At 33.9% G+C, this 12,623-nt stretch overlaps 1 protein-coding gene across 2 annotated transcripts; it reads right to left on the bottom strand.

The window, feature by feature from the left end:
• Positions 1–347: 347 nt before the first annotated feature.
• Positions 348–5,741, bottom strand: LOC111380991 (UPF0496 protein At4g34320-like). 2 transcript variants are annotated; one of them, XM_023004679.1, is made up of 2 exons: positions 5,308–5,741; positions 348–1,623 (listed from the first exon to the last, which is right to left on the bottom strand). In XM_023004679.1, the coding sequence occupies exon 2, from the start codon at positions 1,611–1,613 to the stop codon at positions 516–518; it is 1,098 nt and encodes a 365-aa protein (XP_022860447.1). In that variant the 5' UTR covers positions 1,614–1,623; positions 5,308–5,741; the 3' UTR covers positions 348–515. The 2 variants fall into 2 exon arrangements, with proteins under 2 accessions (XP_022860447.1, XP_022860443.1); XM_023004675.1 differs by lacking the exon at positions 5,308–5,741 and adding an exon at positions 2,212–2,645.
• Between the last annotated feature and the right edge of the window lie 6,882 nt (positions 5,742–12,623).

Genomic DNA, 12,623 nt, shown 5'->3' on the forward strand with positions numbered 1-12,623 from the left:
ACAACGCTTATGTTATGATTTTGACTGGAAAATGTACATTTCTCACCTTTTTCTCATCTATCTTAGTTCAAAATCTACGCGTTTCTAGTCTGTGCATATATGGCTTCAGCCACAAATTTTCATATTCGACCATCACCCATTTTGTCTTTGTGAATGATGGGTCCCTTCTAACAGTGAAAACGATTGACCAAAATTTTCGTGTCGTAGTGTAATGTACTATTTCTAGACCCTAACTTCGCTCTGCTGTTTTGACTATAGCTTTAGCAAGTACTCTGTATTACATATACTAGATTTCTAAGCAAAAATGCAAATGGCATTTGCAAGAAATTTATGAAAAGGCAAAATAATAAATGAAAGAATCCAATTATTCTTAATCGCATATAACATGTATTCTGTTGCATAATTTATGTTCCAAATCAAAGTTACAAGTTATTGACGTTTTTCATCATAAACATCACTAAAGAAAAGTCTCCAGCTTAAGGTCAGTATAGTACCCACTAGATGTCATCAAATCTTCAATGGTTGGGGTGTTTTATTATCCTTTGCAGAATAATAGTCCGAGCCATCCGAATATCTTGGCTAGAAACATCAGCTTGAACACCTAAATCCTCGGTATTCTTCATAAGCACGTCTAATTTTTTCTTGATCTCTTCCACTGCAAATTTTACAGATTCTTCATTGATTGCAAAGTCCACAGTTTTCAATAGCCATTCAACCTCGATTTCCAAACGATCAATTAGAATCCTAATGCTGTCCAAATCCTTAATAGTTATATAAGTGCCCACATTCATAAGGATAAGGATATTCTTTTGTGCTTTGACTGCATCTTCATAATTCTTCATAAGGGAATCAATCCACTTTCCCATTGATCCTAATGGAATGGAACTTGCAGCGGCAAGAGCAGCTGTCACAGGTGGTGCAGCCACGGTGGCAGCCACTACCGAGCAAATTAGAACAGCAGCGAATGTAGCTGCAAATATAATGGTCGACACCTTTTTCCAAGCATGGATAGATTTCAGCTTCCTATGAAGCTTGCCCTCTTGCATTTGCAACTTCTCCAACATGTGCATTTGCTGCCTGTAAACAGATTGAAAAATTTGCAAAAATTCTTCTGTGAAAGGGTCGCCAGCATTCTTGAAATTCTTCAGCTCCTCCAATGTCTTAGTGTACCTATTGTTCCCTTCCACCTTGTCTTCTTCTTCAAATTGTTGAAGTGCCACAAGAATAAGCAATTGACTATCACGAGCGCGCTTTAAGCACTTCTCCAATGCAGTACAGAAGTCTAGAGTCTTGAGGCTATTCTCAAAGTACTCCTTGACTAGCTCGAATAATTCTTGATTCTTCAATATGTCTTTCTTGCAATGCAAGATAACTTTAACAACCTCCTGATTCATCTCCAACAGACATTCTGTGACTTCCTTCAAGGAATCAAACGACAGGGCTTTAACCTCAACCCCAACAGCAAGAGCATTGATAACTTTGTTAGTTCGCGCTTCAAGAGTTCTATCAAAGGATTTTAAATCTATGTCGACCCTGCACGTGGCTTCATAAGATTTCAGATCGTTGATTGCACTAGTAGTTTCCTGAGGCTTCTTGCTCATATGGCTTCCCATGGTCCCAAACCTGATTTATATACACAAACCAAACAAAATTTAGAAACCCAACATTAATTTTCTATGTTAAAGTTTGCATTGCATAAATTACATATAAAACAAAAGAATAAAGCATCAATCAATCAAGCTCTGAACAAAAATTTAGAAACCCAGCTTCAATTTTCTTTGTGTAAGGCTGCATTACATAATTATAGATGAAATACAAAAATCCCTCAAGTTATTCCATCAATCTTCTGATCTTAAAAGTGTAGTAATCAAGTTCCTCAACAAAATTGAGAAATCCTACATTAAATTTATAAGATCGCATTACATAAATTACAGATGAAATTAATACAAACACAAATCAATTTTGTCATGATCTAAGTTCCCCAGAAAAAAATTGAGAAACCCAGCTTTAAATTTCTAATTTAAGGTTTGGATTACATAAATTACAGATGAAATACAAAGAAAGATCAATTTATTGAACAATCTTGTTATCTTAGAAGTGCACATTCCTGTTCCCAAATAACAAAATCTAGCTAATCAGCAAGAAATAACCGAATCCCAACGAGAACTAAAAATAGAAACATCAAATCCAGACAGAGATAGAAAGCGATACCTGATAGAAAATGACTGGAGTACTAAACTCTTGGTTGAAAAAGATCAGAAACAAACAGTATTCCAAGACAGAAAAGGAGAGATTTTATTGGATAATTTAAAGAGCATTTGAAGTAGTTACTAGTTTATAAAAGGAAAAAATGATAGTGTATTTATAAAGGACAAAATGTAATGGGACAAAGACAAAGATTGAGGCTGATAAGGAAAGAAGAAGCTTAAAGTCAATTGAAACCGTTAAGCACCCCAAGAAATTGTGGCGGTCGTGGTTTTAGATTATGAACAAATAGCTTGCACGCATTCATTTAATTCAGATTGCAGATGGGTTACGCGGGAAGCAACGTTTTCTGTCTTATCTTCTCTGCTATAAGATACATATATACGTACAGAAAGATACCGTGGAGTGGGATTTGACGCGGAAAGAACTGGTGGTATTTCCTATTGACTTGGAGTCTTCACTTCGTAAAGAGAGAAGCTACAGCTTGTGGGAAAATGATTATTTTGTTGAACTTGTTAAGGTTTGACTCTTCAATTTAACGAGTGTCAAACGTAAACGTGTCAATGAATCTAGGTCGAGCCGGCTAGTGTCATGCGCAACCCAATAAAAAAACTCCAGCTTTTTTAGCCCTGTTGAGCCAAAGCCCCGATCGAAATTTAGAGGCTTGACTCAGGCTTTTGGCTCGGGTCGGCTCACAATTTTTTTTTTTAAATTCATGAAATATTCATATAAAGAAGTAAAATAAGTTCTCCTTCTCGATTAAAATACAATAAAAAATATTTCTATAGATACGAGAATATATGAATTAGAGTACAATTTTCAAGTGTATAAATATCTTAATATTCATTTGTAGAATTAAAAATATTGGAATAAAAAATATCTTTGAAGTTTCAACACCACAAAAAAATAAATAATATCATATTAACTCCTATATAATTAAATTTTAATTTATAACAATAAAATATAGCCTCTATTTGGCTCAGATTTTAATCTGAAACAAAGTCAAACAATCAATATTAATCATATTTTTCATGAGCCTCATAACTTTTCAATTACACATTTCAAAAATTTCTATCAAAATCTAATTTTAATTCTCACAAAATACCCTCATAACGATAATACTAATGAGTATGATGATAAATTATAAATGTAGATAGTTGTTACATAATTATGAATATTAATTATGTAAGCATATTTTTATATGAGTTAAAAAAAAAAAAATGTAAGATAAGAACACGGTATGGACATGTTATTATTATTATTATTTTTTAATTGCGTATTTATGTATATTCTATCATTATTTATGTATATATTTTTAAATAAAATCAATTCTTTTCATTTTTGTTGATGAAATCCTAAATTGAGTAGTTATTTGTTAATTGAAACAATTATAAATTAATCTGTATTACATTTTAATTAGGAGAAGAAAATATACAACATGGCCCTTGTTTGGGCCTCATTCTTTTGCAAAAATTCATTTTTTAACAGTGTTTTGACATCATTTCAACCATACATTCTTCAATAAAATAATATTACACGTAAATTTAAAATTTTTTCTTATTTTTTAACCATTTTCAACCACTCAATTTTAAAAATAAAAAAACTATTCCATCCATTTTAATTTCAAAAAAAGGGGGTCAAATGGGGGCAATATTTCTTTTGAAAGTGGGGTTGTAGTTTATTTACTTATTTATTTATAAGTAAATTTCCTAAGCTTAGCAAACATGTAGTATATGTGTTGATGGCTTACTTAACTACATTGTAATGTCGATTTGTCCTATGCTCAATCCCCATTTTTTTTTAAAATCATTTTTTCAAAACTTATTTTTAACTACGTATTCTCTTATATAATAATTTTACATGCAAATTGAAAAATCTTTCCTCATTTTTTAACCATATATTCATCAACAAAATATTAGGTCAAAATGCATTTTGACCTAAAAATGGGGCTCAGACATGGGTTAAATTGTTAGAGTGATAGAAAGGAAAAATATACAACTATTAGGGTGCATTTGATTGCAAACATGAAATTTGTATGAAAAGAAAATAAATTTTAGGTAATTCATTTGCCTAGAACTTATTTGCACGAAAATTGTTAATTATATATGTTTGATTGATTTAATTTTCAATTTACAAAATATTATACGTGTCTGGCTTTTATTGGTGGGTAAATAAGAGAGAGAGAGAGAGAGAGTGTGTGTGTGTGTGTGAATTCTCTGGAAAAAAAAAACATATTTCCCCTAAAGAATATATTTTCCTTGATTTTAAAGAAAATATGATCATATAATATAAAGTAGGAAAATGTTTTTTATGGAAAAAATGTCAGTCAAACAACACAAAGTAAGAATTTGAGTGGAAAAAACACATTTTTCAGGAAAATTATTGACAATCAAACGCACTCTTAAATTATATAAGAATTACATTTCATAACTAACAATCTTATGTAATAGTTTCAAAAATCAAGTGATAAATATAATATAATCTAAATTATGATAAAATAAAGTTTAAAATAGATCCTAAAAAATAAAAAAATATTCCATTTATAAAAGATATTTATCACTCTCTCTCACACAATCAAACACCGACTTTCTCTCTCTGAACTCTGAATTTCCAAAATCTCTCCAAATCACTAAAATTTCTCCCTAAATCTTCGATTTCGTGCCCCAATCAATGTAAACTGGCAATACAGTTGAAAACTTTTGAAATTCATTCTTCTAAAAAAGTTGTAGCTCGTTATTAGATTAATAGGATTTTCTGAAAGCAAATACTGTCATTTCGAGAGAAATCCTACATTAAATTTATAAGATCGCATTACATAAATTACAGATGAAATTAATACAAACACAAATCAATTTTCTCATGATCTAAGTTCCCCAGAAAAAATTGAGAAACCCAGCTTTAAATTTCTAGGTTAAGGTTTGGATTACATAAATTACAGATGAAATACAAAGAAAGATCAATTTATTGAACAATCTTGTTATCTTAGAAGTGCACATTCCTGTTCCCAAATAACAAAATATAGCTAATCAGCAAGAAATAACCGAATCCCAACGAGAACTAAAAATAGAAACTTCAAATCCAGACAGAGATAGAAAGCGATACCTGATAGAAAATGACTGGAGTACTAAACTCTTGATTGAAAAAGATCAGAAACAAACAGTATTCCAAGACAGAAAAGGAGAGATTTTATTGGATAAATTAAAGAGCATTTGAAGTAGTTACTAGTTTATAAAAGGAAAAAATGATTGTGTATTTATAAAGGACAAAATGTAATGGGACAAAGACAAAGATTGAGGCTGATAAGGAAAGAAGAAGCTTAAAGTCAATTGAAACCGTTAAGCACCCCAAGAAATTGTGGCGGTCGTGGTTTTAGATTATGAACAAATAGCTTGCACGCATTCATTTAATTCAGATTGCAGATGGGTTACGCGGGAAGCAACGTTTTCTGTCTTATCTTCTCTGCTATAAGATACATATATACGTACAGAAAGATACCGTGGAGTGGGATTTGACGCGGAAAGAACTGGTGGTATTTCCTATTGACTTGGAGTCTTCACTTCGTAAAGAGAGAAGCTACAGCTTGAGGGAAAATGATTATTTGTGATAAGTGAGTTTGCTTTGTGAAAATAAGTGTGCATTTTCCCTAATTTGTGACGTCAATTTTCTAATTTCAAAATTTTGAACATGCTGATCTAAAATTACACTTCTATACACAGACAAAAAATCGTTTGTGACCATATTGTTTACTATTAATATGACTATAGCTGTGCTTCATTCACATTGACACATGTATCTGTTAATTGCAACTATTTAAGACTACTGAATAGAATGGGTTGTGGCATGTGTGTTAAATACCATGACCAGTCAGTATGTGAAATCAAAGCAAATTTGTGACCAATTTCATTACATTAAATGTGACTCTCTGCGACCATACTTGTGTTGACTGTATGTAAATTTATCTACATTGGATGTAAAATTCTATGGTTTATACTGATGTATGTGTGACTTCTTTCTTCAAGTGTGTGAACATTTAGTATATTACTCTATTTTTCCAATTTCATGTAAGTTGGAAAAAAAAAAAAAAAAACAAACAAACCACCAAAACCATAGGAGTTTGATTTCCAGTTAATTGGCCAAAAACATGCTTTAAGTGTTTTTACCTTGAAATTTGAACTCTATTTTACTTTTGTATCAAATAGCCAATGTAGAAAACGAATTTCTCGAATGTGACATTTTTCATGAAATTTAATGCTATCAAATGGACCCTAATTCTCTATGATCCGTTTCTTAACTATGAATATATACAACAGTGCCTTGCTCTTAACAATGACTTGTGTAAATATGTGAACAATTTTTTTTTTTATCCGTGACAAGTTATTAGTCTTTGTGATAATTTGTGTCCTTTTATGCGGTAACTTTAATTATCTGTGACCAGATATGCATGAGTCATGATTGATTGTGACTAAATCTATATATGACCCGTTAAAGATTTGTGACCTTTTATGTGACTATTACCCGACATGACTTTTCCTCCATAAAAATCATTATTTCGAAGATATAACTAACACCATAAACAGATTCTCATTTACATGTCCGTAATAAAAATAATCATTCATTAAACTAATAAGTTGAAAAACAATCATCCATATTTACAACCAAATCAAATTACAAATGTAAAAATAATATCTGCCTAATCCATCATAAAAGCAACATCAATTTGTCTATTTTCGAACAGACATCTCTCTTTGAGCAGCATTGAATTTCATCATGAAGTTCGTGACGACACTCCGTATTAAGTTTATTGTAATCTTGTCAGGGAATCATTTGCTAAGCTTTATTAAATATTTCCAATTCTGCACCAATCAAAATGTCAGACATGTGACTATGACATTCAACACATACACAAGCGCGTGATTGTGACTTGTTCTTTTTGTCACTGTGACCATGATAAACAAATATAAACATAACATTTGGTGGATAAATCATACATTATGTCTTATAGTTAACACTTGCAACATTGTAGCAAAAAATCATGTCATGTTTTTGAGGATTATGAAATAGGTCACAAACCATCCAAATAAGGTCAGAAAATAGTATTTAGTCACAGAAATCTATTTAGGTCACAGAATATCCAACACAGGTAATGAAATCATATTCAGTCACAAAGAAAGTATTTGGTTATATAGTATCCAGAATATGTCACAAAAACTATTCAGATTACAAAATATCCAGCACAAATCACAAAACTATATTTAGGTCAGAAAATGGTATTCCGGCCACATAATACCCAAATCATGTTACAAATTACTCAAAACTAGGTCAAACATTACCCAAATTAGCTCACAAAATCGAAGAAGAGTAAAGATACAGAGAGTTTTCAGTGAATTGGGATTGACAATTTGGGAAAGAGATGATTTCCAAAGGTAACTCTTAGGTCGCTCAACCAATAAATATTAAGGACATTGGATAAACTAACTTTTTCAAATTATTAAGCACAAAAGGAGTAAATGAAAATTGATTAAGAATTTATTGAAGGTAAATACAAACACAAAGGAAACTTCTTTCATATATTTGAATACGAATTGGCAAATATATAGGACCAATATATCACTTATATATACGCATTTTACCTTTTAATTTCCAGCAATTCGATAAAAGACATCTGAAAGATATAAAGTAATTTTAAAAATAATGTAGATTCGCAATAACAAGCATCAAGTAAACATCAGATCTCATAATTGAACAAAAAAATCGTTCAATGAACTTAACATGGGGTGGGAACTGTTCATATACTCTGCAGGCGAAATTAAACTCCCGAACAGAATATCAACTATAACATTCACTTTGCATCTTGAAAAATCTATTGTTACCTCAGAAACCTTATTGAGATTTGCAAACTGACAGAAATAATGCTAGGTTTAGTTGAGCCAAGAAATATAGCTGACATACTATAAAATAAAAAGAGATGGGCCTGACGAATGTGACACTGTGCAGGCGGTTCAATGACTGAATAATGTGTGGAGATGACAACGAGGTTGTTTTTTCCTTGAGGGAGGAGATGGCGAAATGGAAACAATTTTCTCTCTTTGATTAATTTTGAGATCTGTTATAGATAATAGTTATTTTATTTAAAAATATTTTTTTTTTATATTTTTAAAGCATAGTTAATACTTGAATTTTGAAAAAAAAAAACAAAAAACAAAAAAACCTTAATGGTTTGATTTATGATAGTCAAATTTTAAAAGCATGGTTTTGGGTAATTTTTCCGTGACATAATTGAATCGAATTGGAAAAGTTGATTGGTCATGTTAGATTGAATTGTGTGTGAAATAGTCAAGGCCTGCTAAAAAAACACTTCTATAAAATGGACGATCCAAAACTATTGAAAAGTTGCCATAATTTGAATTTGTTAAAAAAGTTTCATCTAATGTCAAATTTCAATCTTAAAACATGTGTTTTAAAAACCAATTCGTTTCAAACGATTTTTTATAAAATTATGAAGTGTCAATTGTAAAAATGCACGCGTAATCTATATGTCAATAAAAAACTTTAAAATATCACTCTAGACTTGTTATGCATGCACCTCATTCAAGAAACATATGAGAATTTTCCAATGAGAATTGTTCGACAAAGGTAAATTGTTGACATGCAAAAAGTGCAGCCCAATTCAAATAGTTCAAAGAATGAAGCACAACTGGGCAATTCAGGATAAAGGCTCAAATAGGGTTATTAATGAATGCAGTGGAAACCCACGAACACAGTAACACCATCGCCCAAACTTACAAGACGCCCAGGATCTGAGCGAATGAAGTGTCTTGCAGTCGTCCAGAGTTATGACCCTATTCTCACCCAAACTTTCGAATCGCCCAAGATCTTAGCAAACATAATATATTATGGTTATCCAAAAGTACAATTATCGAAGTAGTTATTGGGTAATTTTATCACATTCCGCGATAGTTATTGGGTAATTTTATCACGTTTCGCGATTCAAGATGTTCAGTTGAGGACGGTTGAACAACAAAGGGTAATGGCAGCAGTTGGAGACGGCAGTTCCACGATAAGTTGGCCACCATGGAGAAAGTGGGCAGTTATAAAACAATTAAGCGGTTGATCACAAAAAGAGTATCAAAGGAATATAAAAGGAAGAAAAGACATAGAGCAAAGGACCCCGAATCAAACACTCTCAAATAGAGAATATGTAATTTCAATTTCTTAGTTTAGACTTAAAACATTTCTTTTCAATACTCGTGTGCTTGCGCCCTTTGGAGGCATTTCTGTTTAAGTTCCAATTGTAAAGTCATTGCCAATAAAACACCCCTTTTTGGGACTTTGTCTCAAGAGGTTTGTCCTTTACACAAATCGTCTGATCCATTTTTAATTGTTAGCGACTACCCGCGCGAAACAATTTGGCACGCCTAGTGGGACATTGGTGTTTGGTGTTGAAGATACAAAAGGTAAAATAATATGCCTCAGAAACTCGATAAGGAAACAGCAAGCCAGGGAGGAGTCCAGTCTGTGATCGAGCGATATGAGGAGCAGCATAGCTCTCCACGAACAGATGGACAGGATCAGAGCAATTACAGTCGCTACGAACTAATGACAGAGTTGAGTCCTCGAACCATGTGTGCATTACTCGGAGAACTCACACAAGATGTCGTTAAACAGGTAAATCTACGAAGTATTTATAATATGGAAAGATTTACCCAGGATGGGAATGTATATTATGACAACATGGCCAAAAAACTGAATACTTTGAACGAAATAATGAATAAGTTGGTGGGCCAAATTTGTCAGCCAGTTGTGCCTCTTACAAACCACTTTCAAACTAGGATAATTGTGGGACATAATCCCCCAGTCCTAAGTTTAAATCAAGGGATAGAACCACCTTTTGATCCCTCTACTTCAAACCAGGGGGGTGGTGCAATACCAAATCAGAATAGTGGCATTGGTACATCTAACTTGGGAGGTAATCCAAATGTAAGAGGTAATGTCCTAAATAATGGGCAGAATATCAATGAGGGAATGAATGTTCAGGCTAATGGTAACAATGGCCCAAATCATGGTAACTTTGTTCCCAATCAAGGATCAAACATCAGGCCTTAAGCAAATCAATCGATCAACCAACCTGTAGGGATTCCATATGACCTCAACGTCATGTTGAGGAATTAGATTATGGAAATCGTACAGGACCAGATGGCTTTCGGAGTACGTCCTATCATTAGACCAAGCATATCCGTGCCTAGAGGATATAAAGTGCCAGAATTCTCACTGTTTACCGGTTTAGGAGAGGTGCCTACTCTAGAGCACATAGGGCGATTCACACTGCAAAGTGGTGACGTAACTGATTACCATAAAAATGAGGTTATTTCCTAGTTCATTAACAAGAGTAGCCTTCTCCTGGTTCATCAATTTGCCAGCAAACTCTGTTCAAACATGGCAACAATTGGAGTAATTATTCCACGCTCAGTTTTACAAGACTGAGTCTGAAGTTACTCTGGCCAATTTGACGAATCTACGTCAAATGCCAAACAAATGGGCGGAAAGCTTCCTTCAAAGGTTCAAAACAGCAAGAAGTAAATGTTTTGTACTCTTGTCCGAAAAGGAGTTTGTCAAAATCGCTCAAAGTTGTCTAAACTTTGATTTGAAGAAGAAGTTACAAGATAAGGAATGTCCTGATCTTTTTCAATTGAGCGCGAACGTAATTAGGTATGAACGATTAATAAGAGAGGAAGAACAAATGAAAATTTTCAGCAAAGGGACTTATTATAGAGATCCAAATTTTGACGTTCATACCATTAACGACGAGTATTACGATCAAACCGAAATGTGTTTGGCCGAATTAGTTAAAGGAGACACATATACTTGTCCTATAATGGTTAAACCTAGATCGTCGGGCAAAGATGAGCCTATAAAAGATGAAAACATAAAGTTTAGAACGTTCTCGTTCGATGTAACCAAAGCTGACCTTATATTTGATAAATTATATAAAGATAAGCAGATAAAGCTGAGCGATAAGCATAAATTGCCAAGCCTTGAACAAATTAAGGGTAAAAAATATTGTAAGTGGCACAATGCATGGTCACATTTGACTAACAATTGTTTGATTTTTCGCCATGTGTTACAGGATGCCAGTGAAAAAGGATGAATTATGTTTGAAGATAAGAGGAAGATGGTAGTGGATGAAAATCTTTTTCCACAGCCACTTGGAGTAAACATGGTGACGTCTGGTTTCAGAAACAAGTTGCCAAAATTCAAGTTGGTTATAGATGATGGAGAAGAAGAAGTTGGACCACATCCTAGTGTCTTTGAACGTATCAAAGGGAAGGAGCCCAAAAAGGACGAAGACGTCCTATGTGTAAGGTGCAAAAAAGAAGTGAGTGCAAATGCAGAGAAATCAGGGATATGGCAGCATCACCATCGCCCTAGTTTTTTTCCAAACGCTCAGCCTGATAGAGGGTAGGGTACATCGTTCTATAAGGGATCGCCTTTTGAGAGGCAGTTCAGGCCAGTAAATAATGGAAGAACATTCAGACCGCAATCTCGCCAACCAAATGTATGGCATTCATTCCAGTATAAGGCTGGAAGGGCGATACCTTTCAACGAGATGACTAGAACCCAACAAAGGCGTTTTCAATGGAACTATGGGCGAATGATGAGGCAACAACAGGGAACGCTACGTCCAAAGGCACCTAGACTACTCGAGGCAGCCAATCAAAATGTTCTCAAAGACAGTGAAGAGACTGGAACAAGCGAACCTATGGAAGAGTTGCCAGAAACTTCTTCTGGGAGGTCGAAGTTTGAGCGAGACAGAAGGGATGGAGAAGATTCAGATCAGCCCCTTACTATTCAGTTTGGTACGTTATCTCCTGTCGTGGCTAATAACTATTTACTAGCCAATGAGTTCAAGAATAAAGAGAAAGGAGAAGAAGAAAGGGAGGATAACGAAGAAGAAGCATGCATGATGGAATATAAAGAAGGCCAAACTTCTAGAGAGACCTACAATGGTGAAGAAGATGATGGTATGACAGACATCGAAGAAGAAATCGATCTAGAGGCAGAAAGAAGAAGAAGAGATGTATCGTACAACACTCTGTTAAAGCAACTACATCGAGAGGGAGTTCGTGAAGTAGATTTATTGGGAGAACCATCTGGGCGTTCTTTCGATTTTTACGTGCTGTACGGAATACCCAAAAGCAAGAAGAGAGTACCTCGCTCTGAAAAGTATGGATCACCTCCAAGAATAATGTCTCTCCCACAGGTTGGGTAACTGAAGAAGAAGCATTCGAAAATAGTAAAAAGGAAATTCAGGAGACAGAGGCTCAGTGCGATATGCTACACGTTGACCTATCACAAAAGGGTAACTCGACAGGGGACACGCAGGAAGTGGAAATAGGTGCTGCCGAAAAAGTTATTTTCAA

Source organism: Olea europaea, chromosome 3, assembly GCF_002742605.1.
Source record: "Olea europaea var. sylvestris chromosome 3, O_europaea_v1, whole genome shotgun sequence".
In the NCBI taxonomy this organism is placed as follows: Eukaryota; Viridiplantae; Streptophyta; class Magnoliopsida; order Lamiales; family Oleaceae; genus Olea; species Olea europaea.